This window comes from Symphodus melops (assembly GCF_947650265.1).
Source record: "Symphodus melops genome assembly, chromosome: 22".
Taxonomy (NCBI): Eukaryota; Metazoa; Chordata; class Actinopteri; order Labriformes; family Labridae; genus Symphodus; species Symphodus melops.
In genome coordinates this window covers 18,190,360-18,208,966 of record NC_136712.1, presented here as the reverse complement: position 1 = coordinate 18,208,966, position 18,607 = coordinate 18,190,360, and the positions used below count along the sequence as shown (strand labels likewise).

The window sequence follows — 18,607 nt, the reverse complement described above, 5'->3', positions numbered from 1 at the left end:
GTAGACCGTGACAAGTTTATTCAATTTTATTAAGCAATACTGTTCACTTACATTCCTCCTCTTTCTCCAGTGTAAATTTTTTATTCAATATATCTTTTCAAAAATCATCATACTGAACATGGTGAGGTTCCTTATGGAGTAATGAGAAAACAGTCATCCAATTAGGGAACCAAATAAAAACAAAGAAAAAGGAACACAGCATTAAGATGTGACGGGGGTAAACTCTACTGTGCCTTTGACTACACCCCTTTGTAAACTGAAGACACGGATACACACGTCCTCTGCATTCATTTAGCATAAAAACTCAAGCAGGTACAAGACAGACGCTGATCCTAATCAAGAATGGAGGGGGAGGGAGGGGGGGGGGATATTCTCTGGTGAGGGTTTCTTGCACACAGGGCTTGGTCACAACAGATTCTTTTTCAACAAAGTGCTTGATTGACCGCTCGCTTTACAGAGGACACAAAAAAAGTTTGATAAAACTGCAGCAAAATTAAATTACAGCTTCTCAGAGATTGTTTTAAAAAAAAAAAAAAGAAAGAAAGAAAAAAAAAGACCAGCTCTACATATATAAGCTAAAATGGTAATGTGAGGCAATGACAACAAGTTTGATTAATTAAGGCAGGCTTTCTGTAAGGCGTTAAAAAAGTCCATTGCTGTAAGATCTCAAAGGAGTTAGTCCAAAGTGTCTCAGTGTGGCTTTGCGTGAAGACATCATCCTGAGTGCAGTGTGTGTGTGTCTGTGTGAACGGGACACAAAGTTGTCCATTATTTTACATGTTTTTTTTAAAAATGTGCATGTAGGTATGTGTTGCGTCTGTGTCGATGTATGCTTTGGGTTTCTCACACTGCTAGGCGGGGTGCTCCTGGGTGTCCTTGTACCAGACAACCTTTTTTGGAACTGCAGAAAAAGAAGAAAAAGATTGGGTCAAATAAATGGAAATATACCAAAAGAAGACTAGATGAATTAAGAGTGCCTCATTGTTGACAACCAAGGACTCTATACTTTTACTCAAGCTGGACAATGAATGTGCGACTCATGTTTAGTCTCTTTGTGTGAAACATGAACATGGTGTCCGTTAAGAACTTAAAGGAGAAACTAATCCGTTTATTCACGAGTGTGTGACATTGGTGTGAAACTGTTCACACAACCCGAGTTCCCTCACCAGGAAAAACTGTGCTCATTGTCCGACTATGCAGATAATCAGAAGAAGTCCTGCAGCGGGCTGACGCTCTGATCAGAGCGTAAAGGAGTTTATTGATCAACATTCCCATTTCCAGTTAACCCGTAGGGACTGGACATTTCATGAGAGATCACGTAAACTGCACCGAGAGCGATGAATGAACCAGTGCCTAAAAAAAGACGACCACAAACTCTTCTCATGTGACGCTAACACTTGTCAGCAGAGCGGCTTAAAGGAGTACTCACCTTTTGTTCGTCTGTAACTGAGAGCGTTCCACTCTGAGGAGGGAAAAAAAACAAGCACTGTAAGACGCCGTGCAATGAAATCATTCAATAATGATGGATATAACATCTTTAAAGGCTGTGTTCAGGACTCCTGGTAGGTCTTACCTCTACTGTGATAATTCAAAGCCTCCACTAGATGGCGACAACTAAGGAGCAGCTTTCCATTACTCTCGTCCACTTCTGAGCGTGTGGCGGGGCTGACGGAGGTAGTGACAGGGGTAGGTGTTTCTTCTGGAGGCTGGAAGGTGATAACTGTCTCGCCTGGCGTTTGTTCGTCGTCTGTGGGCTGAGAGGGGAGGGGACTGGCGGCGGGGTGAGTGCCAGAGCCCTCCGAGACCGGCCTCGCCTCGCTGATGAAACTCAGACCCCACTGGTTCTGCAGCAGAACACCGATGGCAGGGCGGTCCTCCTCCAGCGCTCCGGTTGCTGCCCCTGCCTTCACCTTGGAGGCGTAGCTGACGGCAGGCTGCAGCTTGGCGGGACTGTCCTGCACCGGGAAGGCAGGCGGGGGCTTAAGCAGAGATAGACTGTCCTCCACCCACCTCTCCTTTGGGTTAACCTTTTGTGGGCGGCCGACGCCCTTCTGACTCTCCCTACGGAGGCTGCGGCCTTTGTGCTGATGGCCCTTGCGTTCTTTTTCCCTGCGGTAGCTGAAGGCGTGCGTGTGACCGGGTGCAATAAGGTCGCCTTCGGGTGAGAGCTGACGGGGCTGTTGGTCAACACTGGCGATGCAGCCTCCACCCCCTCCTCCTCCGCAGTTTCCTGAGCCGGGAGAAAGACGTCGGTTGCGAATGTGTGGCTCGGAGTTGGTGGCTGAAACGAGGACTGCTGGGTCGCACAGGTTATCGGACTCACACACAGTGTTACTCGCTTCCCATGTACCTGAAATAAAGACATCGGCATGATGGTCAAAATCAGACGAAGAAAAATCAACTCACGCAAAGAACGGAAGAAGTCGACTTCAGATTTAATTTACAAGATATAAAACACAATTTAGGTGCGATACTCTACTATACTCAATATTCTCCACACTGACGTACATGTGTCGATGAATACGCCACACCCACAAACTGGAGGAAGAAAAAAAAAGGCGCCTGGTGTTCCACTTGGCACGGATCCATAAAGGATCTTAGCGCTGCTATATAAACAAACATCAGGCGTGGATGACACATTTTCATGTGACTTCACTGTGCCTGTAGACTTTTTTTTTTTTTTAAGACACGATGAAAAGAACAGGATGACCTGGCAGAGTATGAAGAGGGCGGAGCAGCTGGAGTGAAGAGACAACACGTCCATCAAAGTACTAATGATCCATACAGATTCATCTCTTACTGATGATTCAGGACATTTATAAATAAAAAGAGCTAAAAGAAATGTTTTTACAAATCAACAAATGAACACGCTAACAGATGACAGGCGTCCCTTTTGTGCAGGTCATGCAACTTTTCCAATTAAAGGCACACGTGTACACAAGATCATGTAAAAAAAAACATCCAGAGGAAACCGTGATGCCTGAAATCTTAATTTTGAATGATTTCAATCAGTGCGTGCTCCTGATACTTGCGTTACATTTGGGGTTTAAACAATAAAAGATCTGCCCTGAAGCTCTCAGATGTAACCAAGCCGTTTGACTAACAGATATGGTGACCATAGTTGGTCGATTATTGTTTCAAAGGGCAGAGGGTGTTGTCTCGTGTGGATAGTAAACAGTCAATTAAACCATCAAAGCTCCTATTGTCTCTTATAGGTTTCTATATTATGTTTACATTAGCGCTCATGAGACCGCCTCGCTAAGTTACAGGACGCCGCAGCTCAAACAGAAGTTACACAACCGCCAATTCTCTGATCAGTGAATAAAATGCTCATCATAAAAAAGGATGACTTGTTAATTATTTGAGGGAGACTTTGACCGAAGTTTATTTTTACGCTCTGTCATCACACTCGCAGCGTCTTTGGGGATTTATTTGAAACAGATACTGGTCGTATAATTTAACTCCACCAAAGAACGGCTGAAGTGAGTGAAGTTACTATGAAGGTCTTACACACGTCACATTTAGATACACACACACCTTTTCCAGGAAGAGAAATAAAAGTCTTTCTGATGATACCGTACATTGTTTAACTTATGAGTGAGACATTATAGTGAAAGACTTGTGTATGTTTGAAGCATGTAAAACTAGAAACGATAAAACACAGACATGTTTCAGTTTTCAGACTCAAACTTGAAGATAAAAATCAAACTCAAGAAGTTAAAATTATGCGGTTCTTTATTTAATTTCTACTTTAAAAATAAAATGTGTTGTTATTTCAAACGATGCTTTGATTTGAGTTTGAAATATTCAATAAATAAACTCGACATAGTTCCTGAGATATTCACTCGCACATTTACAGTCAGTCAACTACGAGGCCAAAAAAACTAACTTAATTAAAGGTTGACCTTGATTATGATTACTGAATGATTATTTAAGTGCGATATTGATTTGAGGTCATATCGTCCAGCCTGATATTCTGGGTTTTATTTACCATTGTAAAAAATAAACGTGGACTTCAGTTTGGTAATTCAGCAATCTATTTAAATGTGACTGTGTTAACATGTCCTGTTAATCTGCAAATACATACTCATCCACCAGCAGCACCTGCAGATTATGACCCAGGGTTAACACTTACATTCAGACAATAATCTAATAAATACCTGGACAGCTTCTTATGGTCTCTGAGGCTTTTTTTTAAAACCAAATCAAACATTTCTTATAAGAGTACAAAATGTAGAAAAACACAAAATACTGCCATATTAACATCTCACGGAGTAGAGGATTTTAAGAGACAGTTGTCATTTTAAAATAAAGACATTAAATGATCGTAAAGGTGAAATTAACCAGGTCTGAACTGAAGAAAATAAATATTTATAAAAAGATAAATAGCGAATGAAATATACCAGCATGTGTACTGTGTTGTGTAATTTAGAGGGAAAATATAATGAACTATTTGTACTCATTTTAAGGATTTAGGAATACAGTTTAAACTCGTTCAAAAATATATATATAAATTATGGGATGATATTTTCTGAGGGTCTCAGAAGGTGAGGGATGCAGAATTAGACGTAACACCTCATGTGATATGAACGGACACACTCGCACAGCTGCGTGTACACTTACAGGAAAAAAACACTGACAGATAATGTCGAGTTCACAGTAAAAAGGACTCATCTTCAGAATGTGATGAAAGGAGAATTTAACTTTACGTCTCGACGCATTTTATATGGAGTTGCTATGTTGGCTGCTAACGAGACGTGACGAGTGTTAGCAAACTTTAATGAGCCAAGTCACCATACAAACACTTTAACTCGACGGGTTTCCACCAGCAGTAGATAAAGAATAATAATTAAAGTTTTACGAGAGCTGTCGATGAAACACCGGCGCTGTTTTCACCGTGTTATGCCATGTAAAGCTAGTTAGCATGTTAGCCGAAGTTTCGTAACCTCCATTCAAAGCGGCGGTACAAGCTAACCAGCTAGCACGGTGGCTAACGCCGTCGGCAGGGCAACGAAACGTCAACTCTATAAAGTGTCAGAAAAAGTTGCGCAAACTCACCGGTTTTGATATGCATGTCTTGTTGTTGGCTGTGTCGTTGGAGCGAACCCGTTTAGTAACTTTTTTATTTACAGATAAAAAGAGGGAACGACGAGCTCGTTGGATGTGAGTCTTGTGCGCGGCCACCCGGAAGCGACACGAGAATGTGTGGGTGGAACAGGAAGTCCTTACTGATAAGCGGTCCGGCGGGAAACTCGACAGTTGAATTCCGATATTCAAAAACTGCATTTGATAATACAATCTTTATTTTGGCCAAACAGTACAGCTATACAAAAATGTAGATTTATGAAGCCAAACCACGCTTCTTTGTTTTCATGAATGAATAAACACATAACCAAAAACAATTATAAATATCCTGCATTTATCACGTTATTATGTGATAAATGATCCCACTTTCTTCCTGTTGAATCTTCCTCTGTTGACTTTCATTGACAAACTTTGCTTTTCACACTACTATTGCATGCAACGCTTAAACAAGGCAAAGCGAGTGAGTGCTGTGAGGTGGAGCCCCTCAGGGAGGTTTCCTACTGTCAATGTAAATTTGCTCATTTTATATGGCAGATGCTGTAGTTTAAAGGAGCCCTTCACTGGTCTGGGGCCCCTACCTTGCCTGTTGACAATCAGATTGTTTTAATTGCACATGACTCTAGCCAATCAGAATAGAGCAGCTGCTTTAAAGAGCTCCCGGCCTCCTCATTACTTAACATTACTTATTAAAGAATAGACGACCGGAAAACCTGAACACGTCTGAGCAACAAAAACCACAGAAGGCACCTCGGGCATCAAAAATATTGTCTTGGCTTATGTTCATGTTCAATGAACTGTACTCATTTAATATTGTCTAGAGCGTAATTATCCAACAGCCATGGATCATTTAATGTAAATCGGGTTTCGGGCACATGGTAATCTGACACTCCTGTTTCCATAACAACCAGCTGACAAGGTGAGATACAAGTCGATAAAGTCCGAGCAATGTTGATGAGCAAGCAATCTACAGTAAGAACAACTCACATGTCTGGAGTGAGCTGTCCTCCTTGAGAGCGACAGAGTGATCGTACTCGTGGAACTTCTCTCCACTGGTTCTCCTTTGCTTCGTCTTGTTCCATCTTTGGATAGCTTTCTTCCGGATCATTTGTATTTTGCCTTCTCCCTGGGCCTCTCTGCTCTCCATGTTCTTTGGGTCCTCTGCGGCCTCTTTTCTGCTCCCGTTTCTCTGCTGGAGCTTCGATTGTCCTGACCTCCGACACTGCTCCACTCTACTGCTTGTCCTGCACTCTCCTCTCCTCTCCAGATCCATAACGTCCCGTCTTTGATCAGCTACCTTTCCTATCTTTGACCTCAATGTTATCTCCCACCACTGTCTTATCTAAGCCACTGTTTCCCTTTAAACGGCTGCTCATAACAGACTAAAAGAAAGACTTGATTAAACTACCAATCCTAATCTATTTTTCACCTCCACTGGGTTTCAGATGTACGTAGAGTGAGGCCTGTTCCATTCCTCCATCTGGGATTTCAACCTTTAAATATTAAATGTCCATTGCCAAAAGTGAAGGGAAAAAAGTCCCAGATAGTGAATTACTAAACATACTCACTACTACAGGTCTTTAAAACGAACTAGTCACCACGTTTTCTGTTTCTCATTATCCAAAGAAACTTGCAGCTGTTACTGATGGATCTCCAGAACGCATTGGGTTTTTTGCTTTTCTTTTAAAAGGGACACTAACAAATAAGAGGTGTTTTCCCTCTGACATAAAGCACTTAGTTTATCTGGTTACACAAAAGATATTGACTGACTCAGCACTTCGAGCAACAGCACGAGTTCCCTTTGAAAAGACCACAGAAGCGCTTGTAGAGATGCACTGAACATGAGACCACTTTAGTTTGAGAGGGATGCACTCACATCATTTTTTAAAAAATGTAGGAAAGAAAGAATTTAATGAAAAAAAACATAATCTAGCAAGTCTGTTTGGATCTTTCCTCTTGACTATATTCCTTAGTTCATAAAAGATAACTTTAACTCCCAGTGTCACCCAATGAAAGTAAAGTTAAGGTACATAAATACAGTCGTTTTTATTGACAAAGTGGTAATCATAGATCTGAGGTCCTGTCAGGTCAAATACTCAATGATTCCACGACTATTCCCTTCTCCACGTGCGTGCGTACGTGTCTCTTCAGCCTGGTGGACGTGGAGAAACTCTTCTTACAGAACAGGCAGCTGTGCGGCTTCTCCCCGGTGTGTGTGCGGACGTGCATGTTGAGGTCGGAGGAGCACCTGAACCTCCTCTCGCAGTAGGAGCAGGGATACGGCCTCTCCCCCGTGTGGATCCGTTTGTGAAGCAGGAGCTCGCCAGACGTGAGAAAGGTCTTTCCGCACTGGGAGCACTGGTGCGGCCGCTCGCCCGTGTGAGTCAGGTTGTGGCGAACGAGCGAGGTGGACTTGGCGAACGTCTTTCCGCAGCAGGCGCAGGCGAACGGACGCTCTCCTGTGTGTGTGTTGAGGTGTTCGCTCTGAGCTCGCTTGGTTTTGAAGCTCTTGGGGCACTGTGGGCAGCTGTACGGCCTGAAGGTGCTGTGGCTGCGCTGATGCCTCACCAGCTCCCCGTGTGTGAGGAAGGCCTTTTGGCAGGTGGAGCAGACGAATGGCCTCTCACCTGTGTGGGTTCTTTGGTGGCGTGTGAGGCTGGCCAGCTGACTGAAGCTCTTCTCGCAGTGGGAGCACTGGAAAGGTCGCTGGCCGCTGTGAGTCAGCCGGTGTCGGTTGAGGATCTGGAGCTGCGTGAAGCTCTTTCCACACTCTGCGCACGGGAACGCACGCTCCCTGGTGTGGATCTGTCGATGCTTATTAAGAAGCCAGACGTGCGTAAACCCTTTCCCACACTCGCAGGCAAACGGCCGCTCCCCGGTGTGTTTCATCTGGTGTCTCTTGAGGTCCGAAGCTCGGCTGTAAATCTTCTCGCACAGCGAGCATTTGTACTGGCGCCTCACCGCATGTCTCTGCCTGTGCTGCAGTCGCTCCAGGATGCTGTTGAAGCTCTCGCCGCATTTCTGGCATTTATACTCACCGCCCTCTTTCTCTGATGTCTCCTCTGCTACTACAACCTCCGTCATAAATTCAAGAGGCGGGTTGCCGGTCTGGCCACAGGCAGTTCTTTCAAAATGCAGCTTGAGGAGCCCCATCTGCGTGAAGCGTTTCCCGCACTGTGAGCAGAGGAAGGGTCGCTCTCCGGTGTGAATGCGCTGATGTCTGGTCAGATCCCAGGAGTTCTTGAAGCCTTTCTTGCATTCCTGGCAGGTGTACGGCCGCTCGCCCGTGTGCGTGCGCTGGTGGCGAGTCACGTCCGAGGCACGTGTGAAAGTCTTGCCGCACTCCTGGCACGTGTGAGGGTCGGGCCTGTCGTGGATGGGGAAAGGTTTGGGGAACTCTGGATGCTGGAGCTTCTTCCTCGGAGCCTCGGGTTTCTCTGCATGCTGCAGTTTGCTGTACTGCTCGGGGTGACTGTGCTCGATGTGCTGCAGCAGGAAGGACTCCTGCATGTGGAAGAACGGACACTCGGAGCAGGCAAAGACCTGGGCGGACATCTCCACTGTGGTCCCTTTGCAAAACACAGAAGTTGTTTTAGGGGGTTATTTGGATTTGATTATTTGTACTCACACTACTCACTATTTAAAGAATGAGCAGACGTCTGGACAACAGCTCTGCCAATGTTTTTATCTTCATTTTATATCTGGCGAGTCTTTTTGAATTATTCTCTGCTACTTTTTTTCATCTTGGGGTTCACATTTAAATTTGTTGTAATTTTTTTGTGATAAAGTGGACAAGCACAAAAATAAAAACGTGCACATCGACATGACAACTAAAGCAATGGAAAATAAAAACAACAATCTATACAGAAAGAAAAACAAAATATCCAAAACATTAACAAAGACAAATGTAACTGAAGTCGATACAAAAGTCAAGTGTCATGTTGTGGTGGTTTACAGGAAATGTGTGAATGTGGTCGTGTGACGCATCAAGGTTGAGGAAAAAAGAGAAAAACATAAATAATGATTTTTAGAAGAAATGAATTAAATTAATAATGGCATAATAGTGATAGCATGGGTTGCATAATATCTGGTAAGTTGGGGCTACAAAAAGAGGGCAGGCTAAGAAGAAATATAAATAAAATAAAATAAAATGTGGAGGATATCTAGATTTTGAAGAAAATGCAATGTGTCCTCTGCGTTTAAAAAAAGAGGGGCAACATTTACAGTTTGACTTAACCCATGTAGACCTGAGGAGACGTCGACGTCTCAAACACCAACCAGCACGAGTGCAAGGGAAATGTTCACTTTTAGTTAAAGCCGATAGTATTAAGCTTTCAAATGTTTTATTTTTAAGATTTTTACCTGATACTGGGACAAAGATTTTTGTAAACACTGAAGTCTGGAGCAGTTCTTCTGAAAACCTTCAGGTCTTGGGAGGCGGATTTCAAAACTGACTCAGGTTTTAGAGGGCGTGTTGTTTTTGTTTTTGGCGTCCTCGGGTCTGAATGGGTTAATGATTGCCTCCTGCTTCAGTGCGAGCACGGCTCAGTGATTTTAGGGCAGATTCTTCTGGTTTACCTTTTGTTCCGAGGTGCTCGAGGCACTTGTGGTGCTGCAGCAGTGACCTCAGGTCGTCAGGACTTGAGAGCGCTTGTAAGCAGTCGTTGAGTACAGAGGGGCCAGAGGTCAGCCATGAAACAGTCTGTTTAGAAACAACAACAAGTCAGCAAATCCTCACCCAAAAGTGATCGTTAAGTCGTGCAGCGCCGGGTAGGAAATGTCGATCAATCTTTAGGAGGAGATTAGAGACCTTCCTCTGTTTTATCATCTACTAACACGAGTCCATCATGAGCACGTAGCAACATTCAGTAGAGATACACAGAAAAACATCCTTTAAGAGGCAGAAAGCTTGAGACACCTCGTGTTTGAAAACCAAACAATCTGTGTCCTTTTAATAATCGACAGAAGTGAAAACTATTCAGATCATCGGTCGAGTCTTTGAAAGAAAAGCTGCGGTGAACGATGGAGGGAGAGTCCAACTTTCAGAGCCGACACATTCGTGCAATTTAAAACAATCTTTCAACATGCTCACAAGGAAGTAAAGGAAGATGAGTCACCTGACAACGTTTTAATGACTATGACGAATACGCTGCAGGTTTCAAGGTTCTGTGCTGTGTTGTGTTTTCCTACCTGACTGAGGTCTGGTACAGGCAGGAGTTTCTCCAGTTTAGAGAGAAACTCCCACACAAGCAGCTGCATGTCTGTGTCATAACTGAGACCATATTCTGCTGGAAAAACCTCCTGAGGGGTTAAAAAAAATTGGAAATTGTTACTTGTAAAATCAGGAAAAAATAAAGAAGAAGAATAGCATTTGAGCCACGTGTGAAGCGGGCTTGCCTGGTAGAAATGCTCTCTCTCTGCCGGGTCTTTCAGAAGCGTCTGAACAAGCTCAACAAAAATCGCCACCTCAGCATCCACCTCGGCATCTCCGCTCTGAAACACAGTGACTGTGAGTGCTTCCATCTGCACCTGCCCAGGTATCACAAGGCACAGCCTTCACTTACTCCCGTGTTTCCTGGCGGGCGGATTCTTTCCAGGTGAGGCTCGATGCACGCCGTTTTGGCTGTTTCCTCGTTTCTGCACAACTCGAGAATAATCTGAAGACAACACGTGGACAAAACAAACAACAAGCATCAACTAAACATTTCCATTTTAACGTCAGGTGACAGACAGACTGCTCACTCACTCTCGCTCGCAGTCGGAGAAGCAGCTTTGCTCTTTGCTTCGGGCTGAGCAGGTCAGGTACGGTACCTGTCACCAGCGTGACAAACTCATCCAGCTGTTCATAATCGAGGACGTCTCTCCGCTGAGCCACCTGCCACATCGCCGCAGAGAGGAGCCGCAGAGGAGGGATCAACAGCCTCAACGATGACAGCGGGAGGAATACATCTGCTTCGACACGGACATGAGGACAATCAAGGGCATGACACTTCTATGTGCACTGACTCTGTGTGTGTTGAACATGTTACCGGTCATCTTAGATTCAGTGATATTTGAAGGTGATCAGCTGGGACAGTGGCCTCTGCACATGGACTCTTTGAGAGTCTCTGGTGAGACCTGTCTCCACGAGAACAGATTCTTCCCCTCAGCTCTCGGCCTCATGTATAAAATGTACTTGGCAATCAAACACGACTCGGATTCTGATATTTCTGATTCTTTGTACAAAGTGTTCAAACTTGACACCCAAAGTCTGCATAATAACTTTATCACAGTAATACACGAAAAGAAAGAAGAAGAGATTCAGTTTTACACTATTATTGAACAAGCTGCACACTCATGCACTAACAGGGTCCTGTGGTCATGCGCTAACTGCAGAATGAGCTGGGTGTGCCTTGCTCAGAGGCACCTCGGCAGTGCATTATTTCACGCCTTGCTCTGTTTCTCGGAGAGATTTCACCTGCTCACAGCAAACGAAAGCGAACCACATGAAAAGGTGAAGAAGTGAACCCACCTGTGGTCTCCACCTGAGAAGAACTGCGGCTCGATTCCATTTTTAAGACACCAAAAAAAAAAAAGTCACTTTAAAGTGATTTAATCAGAAACAGAGAAGCTGCTGGTCGTTTGTTGTGAGCTTCATTCTTCTTCTATGGATCTTTTAAAGGCGGTTGGAAAACAACGAATTGGTGCATTTCCGCCGCCTAGTGGTGAGGAGTGTGTACTACTACTACTTTGTGTTTAACTAAATCAGAGAAGCCTTTATGACACGGCCTTAGTAATGACCAGTCTTTGTTTTTGTTTTCTGTAATGTCCAAAGTATGTATATATTTGTAAGGCTGAAATATAATTATTACTGTTATCCACTAATTTTCAAATGTACTGTAAGTGGTTGAATGTTGGGCTTGATTAATTTCAGACCCATCAGAGAAGCGCAGTGACATTTGAGTCTAAAAAGATGTGTTCATCAACAAGACGATGACCTCCAGCAGATTTTAAACCTGTGCAGAGAGAGTCAGTCTGGAGGCCTGGAAGTGACGGACCGGGCGAGCCAAAGTTCGGTTGATTTGAGAGGAATTTTCTATCCAGGTTAACTGAAGGTGAAACCAAAACCAAAGATATGACGTGTTTTGGTCTTCAGCTGTTTCAATTTGTTGGCCAAATAAATCACATTTTCAGTTTTTAACAACTTTCTGAAAGATTTCTAAAACGTTTGTTTCCTCGTTCTCATGACAGGAGGCCTCATACATTTGTTGATAAATGAAACATATCCATCTACAGTCACTCAATATAATAACAGAGCTCTGGAAGTGTGCCGAGTGTGTATTTCACCATAACAGGAAACAAATTCACCATTCAGCTTTCAGGAAAAAAAAACACTTTTATTTTCCATGTGCAAAACTTTCAGATGTCAGTGAGCTGGAGTCACGTCCTCGCATCACATCACTGTGTGTCTGTTATTCTCACGGTTTCGTTAGACAGATTATTACAGGAAAAGAAAGAGAGGCAGGGCGTTCAAACTTATGTTGAGACATTTTTAGGAATGCAGAAAGGTCGCTTGAATAAAAAAAAGGTTAAAAAGGCAGCAGGAATCATCCTCGTTTACAGCCTCCTTGAACAAACATGTCAAACATTCAGCAGGTAAAGGAACAACACGTGGAACATTAAAATACATTTGAGTAGAAACGTTTCTCCGTTCTAATGATTCTATTGGGACCAATTTATAATTGGAGCGCTTGAAATGCATCTTTTCCCATGGCAATATTGTGAATCCATCCACGCAGAGATTCAGTCCCCAGAAAACCGGCGCCAGGTCTTCGAAGAGAGGAGCGCCGAGGTCCAGGTCTCTGATATCATAACAGGATTCAGAAGGTCCGGTTCAGGGTCGGAGCAGTCAATCAGGACATCCAGTGAGGGGATGTTGAAGCTGTGTTAGTGTTTCTGACAGGACAGGACCAGAGCTCCATCTAGAGTCAGAGAAGAAATCAGGCTGGACAATAAATCGAAACCAACATAATCTTTCACGTCGATATTTTTTTAAACATTATTTTCAGGGTAGAATCACGTGACCACACAGAAGCAATGTCCAATCGTTTGGACGCATTTTTTACTTTAGGGAAGCCGACATCAAACCCAGAAAAGACAGATGTAAACATCGCGGAAATACTGTTTACAGGAAATGCAAGAACAGGTTTTTATTTTCTACTTTAAAACTCAAACATGTCTTTTTCATTTCAAGCTTTGCTTCGATTTCAGTTCCAAATAAATAATATAATAAATAGTTCCTCGGACTTCGTCTACTCTTTAATCAGAAAAACACTCCAGCTTTAGGGTAACTTTAGTTTAGATTATTGTCCACATTTTAATTGTTAAAAAAAAGGCTTACAGCTGCGCTCTTTTAAACACAGTGTGATATAACATCCCGCAGTTTTTAAAAAAAAACATCCTGAAAATCTACCTACAAAATAAGAGACGTTATTCCACTTCCGTATCCGCCCAATCCGCTAAAGGAAACTTTAACCAGAAACTTCTCTGAAGCCCACTCACCTGTTTTACGGCACTATGAAGTACATGACGAGAAAAAACACGACGTCAAAGAGCAGGAAGGCCCAGAAGTCAAACCAGTATGAATGTTTGGGCAGAGACAGCGGAGCTCCTTTAGACCTGAACATGTTTGAGTCTCCTTCTGCCTCCGAGGAGGGAGTAGAGTCGGCGGCCATCTTTGAACCACAGCTCTTCTTCTTCTGTTGACTTTGATGTCAGCTGGAAACTAAAGTCGGCGTCTTACCGCCACCTAGTGGTTCAAAACAGTAGTGTATGTGTTTTTTGATCAGACTGCAGCCCAAATCTGATCAGAATCAGATCAAACTGACTGACAGTCCAAAGTTACAAATTGCAAGTGACTAGATCCTATCTGCCCATTCTTATTGACGAGGTCTGATCCACATTGGTTTCTATGGTAACAAATACAGCAGCAAAATGGATGACAGAGAAGTGTGTCTATTTCAGTCTGTCTACGGGCTTGTTTTACTTCATGTTTGTGTTTATTCTTGCTGGTTAACTTCCGGGTTGATGGGATCTACGTTGTTGTTGTTATTGTCGATGGTGTCACGTTGCAAGTGATGCTAAAAATCAGATTTGTCGGTGCAATATGAACAAAGACGGATCGATCATGAGTGGTGGGATCTCCACTCCTCTGCTCGAGTGTCTGTTATCATTGTAAACAGTAACAGTACTTATACACCACACAAACACAGATAGGACACAAAGAGAAGCTCAGCATGCCGTTTGCTCGTGTGACACCAAATACCATTTATTAGGGCTTTACAAAGACTACAAAATCCTCCAGATGAGTTAAATCACTGTCTCTGTCTATTTACATGATATGTTACATACAAATGTACAAAATATAAAACATTTAAGGACAAATGTTTCACCCAAAAACAAAAAGAAACGTTTGTTTTTCTTAACCCAGAGTAAATGCTATGGTTTCTTAACTGAGATTGAACTGTAAAGTGTAATAATGTGGAGGGAAAAATACCGGTTGATAATTGAGACTATGGTGTACACTGTTTACGGTGTCAACGTTCTGCGTGCTCGAGAACTCATGCGCCTATAACAGGAGAGTGTTTGAAATGTTGGAGATCGAAGCTGTGTGATATAAATGGTCGTAACTGTCGGTGTGGAACAACCCGCCACCGCAGTGGCTGCTTACCCCCCCCCCCCCCCCCCCTTATCCACCTTTACAGACACAAGGTCGTCCAGGGTGGTCAGATAAATCAAAAGAGATGCGAGGCTTGGCTGCAGAGACACGGGAGAAGCTGAACACAGGTAGGATTGTAGAGAGTAGGATTGTCCTGAGGTTGAGAGAAAAATGACGTCTTGGTCTCTGACGGGCTTTTACTGACCAGTAGCACCTGTTGGTTGTCGTTGAATGTATACAGTACGGTGTCAGGTCAGCTTCTGTGCCTCGGACAGCCTGCAAGCCTATCGTGGCGGTACGCTCGGGTTAAAACATCCAGAGAGGAAGTGCTTCCTAAAGACGGAAAAGACGGGGGAATAGAGTGGGAAAGTGCCTATTTTGTGTTTTCAGGATGTGATTTTTTTTTCTTTTCTGTGAGTTCAAAGACAGTTTGATACTGTACACGGTTACCTCCTGCATAGGCGAAACATCCAACCAACCACGAGACGCACACCTGCTTCAGACAGCATGTCGGGGTTTTTGCATTTCTTTTTTTTCTCCTCACTCTGTTCTCTCTGTACAATAATTTACTCAGCGGGTTAAGCATATTGTAACATCAACAGGGCAGAATGCATCTTTGATTCACTGTGCAAGACTTAAGTATATACAACCCACCCCCAACCTCATAGTGTGCAAAACCAACCCACTTGTTAAACAAAGAGAGGACAATCAAAATTCAAAATGGCTTCCGTCCGATACACGCATACATAAAGGTCTCTTCTCAATGCATCCCCGTTAAAAAGCTTCAAAACATGCTCGTCAGGCTAAAAAACCCAAAGTCCGTTTGGTTGTGCTCCTGTCAGTTCAAGTGAGCCCAGCTCAACTGGGCCGAAAAGTAACTTAAAAAAACACCCCACCCCCTTTTTATTTATTATTTTAAAACGTTTTTACAATATTGGTCAGATAGAATTCAAATACAGCATCAACTCTTTTATACTTTAAATGTCAGAAACAAGAAAGGGCGGTTTGGAGGAAGAGATTTCAACGAATGATGAAAAAAAAAGGGGTGTTTTTTTTTTTTTTCTTAAACTACAATCAGCTTCTCTGACGTCGCAGGAAGCAGATAATCATCGTCCAACATTACATCTCTTATTTCTCACTACAGCCAATGGGAATGCAGAACGCACGTCCCAAATCTTTGCACAATTAAGGCAGTGAGAAAGCACCAGTATCATTGTTCCACTATTCAGCTCGTGCACTGATCTTGCATTTGGAAATACTTTGGATTCTTTTTGGTACAACGGAGACCTCCGATGGATGTAGCTGCTGAGCACGACGAGCACACGAGCAGCTTCCACGTAAAGGACACTGTCAGCTCGCACCCTTCCTCATGTGTTCTCATCAAAGCTCTGGATCATATCTGCTCATGTTTGTTAGGTTGTTGTTTTTTTTTTGCTTATTTTTCCGTGAAGGTTACCCTCTGATTATTTGACAACTGACCGTTAGCTTAGCCCTGTCAAGCTTTTCATCCTCACATCAGAGCTTTTCACAACCACAATCTCGTCCTCATTTTAGAGATTCAGATAAAAGTTAATTAAAGGTGGTGTTTTTTCAGGGTGATGATCAGAGACAAAGGAAGGTCAGAATATTTGATGCTATCTTCTGTGGCTGAAGTCTAAAGAGTAAGTACTGCAGGCTGCAAGCTCGTTAAGCAATTATGAAAAATGTTGCAGCTAAATACGAATATTTAGGGTGTTTTTCTGCATCTTACATTTGAACATGTAGGGACATTTGAAGCTTGACAAACGTTGCTATCCTTTTAACATTTGTTGGTAAAGAAAGAAGTTAAGCTAACGGTCACTTGAAACGACCCACCGCGGGCGCTTTGTGCGGGGTTTTTTTTCGCGATACATTTCTAACTGAAGAGTGACGACAGGTCGTGGAGCGTGGAAAGCCAAGAACAACTTAATCTAAGTGTAAAACCACGGTCCGATGTGTGTGTGTGTGTGTGTGTGTGTGTGTGTGCGCGTTTGGCAGTAAATCAAAGGGAAACATTGGCACTTGTCTACTTCCTTTCTTCACAGTAGCAACGTTGCTGCACCACACACAGACAATGCGCTTTTTCGTTGTGCTTGTTGTTGGCACGCAGGGCAGCGAGGAGCGGCTTGGCAGTGCCTGACACTGTGGAGGTTCAGGGAGGGAGACCAGCACCACGAGGCTCCACTGACCGCTGAGGACCAGGGGCTGGGAGCTGCAGGGTTCAGTTATGAAAAACTGACTGTAGAGGCTCGGCTAATTTCAACATCAACTGTGTCCATCGTGGAGTTGCAGAATTGTCTCAACGCTCAGGAAAGGCAAAGACCCCCCAATTAAGACGATGTAGTGGTAAACAAGGGGAGGAGTTACGATCTGACGTGCTCCCTTTTGAGGAGCCAGTTTAGTTACGCAACAGATTTTTGGCTTTTCACTGAAAGCACAAACAATTACATTTAAACTGATATGTGATTGAAGAAATTCAACAGTTGAGAGCCTCTAGAGGGAGCTAGATCTAAAAACCTCCTCTCACTTATACAGGTGGGTCAGACACATGGGGTCCTACAGCAGTATAAAAAGTGCCTTGTTGGTCACACGGGGTTTAGACCAATTAAAGCCCCTGATTGAAGGCCGGTGTCCTCCTGCTGCCTGTGTTGAAGTGCATATGTATGAATGTGTGTGTCTGTGTGAGAAGCACCTCTGTAAACAAGGAGAGACATAAACAACAGAACCTGAACCCCCCCTCCCCCTCCCTTTGTAAACATCTGAAGATATATCTGGGATAACAAAAAGAAAAAAGAAAAGTCCAGTTTTGTTAAGACAAACTCTTGGCTTTCTCTTCTTCTCTCGACACTTTGGACACCCGAAGTTCAACTTAGAACGAGTGACGTGATTTACTCCTCAGAGGTCAACTTCAGACGAGCCTCTGGCCCTCGTCAGACACGTCCCGTCTGCACCTCTATGAAAAGTCGTAATTTAAAATGTTATACATCCATTGTTAAATGACCAGTGCAAATTGAACGCAGTGGGAAAAAAAATGGTTCTTTCGCACTTTGATCTCTGAGGACTAAATATGATACCACTCTTTAAATCTGATGATCTGATCAGATATTTCACCTCTGTCAGGTTATGAAAGAAGTGTTTCCTGTCAAACGACTCGTATACCATTCTGGTTAAGAAAACTTTTCATGGAGGATGTGTCCGTGCGCTGCGTAGCGATGGAGGTTCAAACGGGTCTCATAGAGCGGACTCAAGCGAGGAGTCCAGCTGGTCGTCATGGTGACTGGTGCTGTCGCTGTCACAGCTCTGCGTGCTCGAGTAGTTCGCCGCCTCCTGCAGCCGTAGCAGCATGTTCATCTGAAAACAGAAACAAACACAGAAACATGCATACCAACATCAGACACGCCTCAGACATTTCACGTGTCATCACGTTTGGATTTGGCTTATAGCAGAAGATCTTTAGATGTGTATGTAGGCAAAGATTCAATACAATACGCTACTACACGGCACAGTGTTATATGATACAGTCAGGTACATAATGAACATTTTTTCATGCTGCATGTGCTGTATTTGATTTGAGCTGAATAACTTGTGTTCACATGTGCTGGCTCCCTCACGCCCACACTTGTGTTTGGTTGTTTCTTGTAGCTGTTCTCATACTTTCTGACTTTCTGTTTGTGTCTTTGAAAAAAAAAAAAAAAAAAAAAAAAAAGGCAGCGTACTGAAATGACCTGTCATGCATGTAAATGTAATGACTCCCAACCTTTACAGTATCTTTGACCCAACGATACGAGGGCAGGATCTGATCTTCTGCTC

General features: G+C 43.5%; 3 protein-coding genes and 1 long non-coding RNA gene across 14 annotated transcripts in view; all 4 read right to left on the bottom strand.

Annotated features, from left to right (window-relative positions):
• Nucleotides 1–11: 11 nt before the first annotated feature.
• LOC306818049 (uncharacterized protein) lies at nt 12–5,225 on the bottom strand. Its single transcript, XM_079335415.1, has 4 exons — nt 5,059–5,225; nt 1,574–2,350; nt 1,430–1,462; nt 12–901 (listed from the first exon to the last, which is right to left on the bottom strand). Exons 1-4 carry the CDS (start codon nt 5,072–5,074, stop codon nt 852–854), a joined length of 876 nt encoding a protein of 291 aa, XP_079191541.1. The 5' UTR covers nt 5,075–5,225; the 3' UTR covers nt 12–851.
• Nucleotides 5,226–7,109: 1,884 nt separating this feature from the next.
• LOC306818029 (uncharacterized protein) lies at nt 7,110–11,767 on the bottom strand. The gene is made up of 7 exons (XM_079335375.1): nt 11,594–11,767; nt 10,829–11,031; nt 10,647–10,739; nt 10,480–10,575; nt 10,273–10,383; nt 9,661–9,784; nt 7,110–8,651 (listed from the first exon to the last, which is right to left on the bottom strand). Exons 1-7 carry the CDS (start codon nt 11,631–11,633, stop codon nt 7,171–7,173), a joined length of 2,148 nt encoding a protein of 715 aa, XP_079191501.1. The 5' UTR covers nt 11,634–11,767; the 3' UTR covers nt 7,110–7,170.
• Nucleotides 11,768–12,437: 670 nt separating this feature from the next.
• Nucleotides 12,438–13,938, bottom strand: LOC306818152. The gene is made up of 2 exons (XR_013778136.1): nt 13,624–13,938; nt 12,438–13,043 (listed from the first exon to the last, which is right to left on the bottom strand). It is a non-coding gene; the product is annotated as an uncharacterized lncRNA (long non-coding RNA).
• A 2,523-nt stretch (nt 13,939–16,461) lies between these two features.
• The window catches only part of nav3 (neuron navigator 3), a 391,548-nt gene continuing 389,402 nt past the window's right edge, over nt 16,462–18,607 (bottom strand). For all 11 annotated transcript variants that reach the window (XM_079334642.1, XM_079334635.1, XM_079334638.1 and 8 more), the window contains one exon: nt 16,462–18,148. In XM_079334642.1, coding sequence (XP_079190768.1) covers nt 18,029–18,148 — 120 coding nt within the window. In that variant the 3' untranslated portion in view covers nt 16,462–18,028. The remainder of the gene's footprint in view (nt 18,149–18,607) is intronic.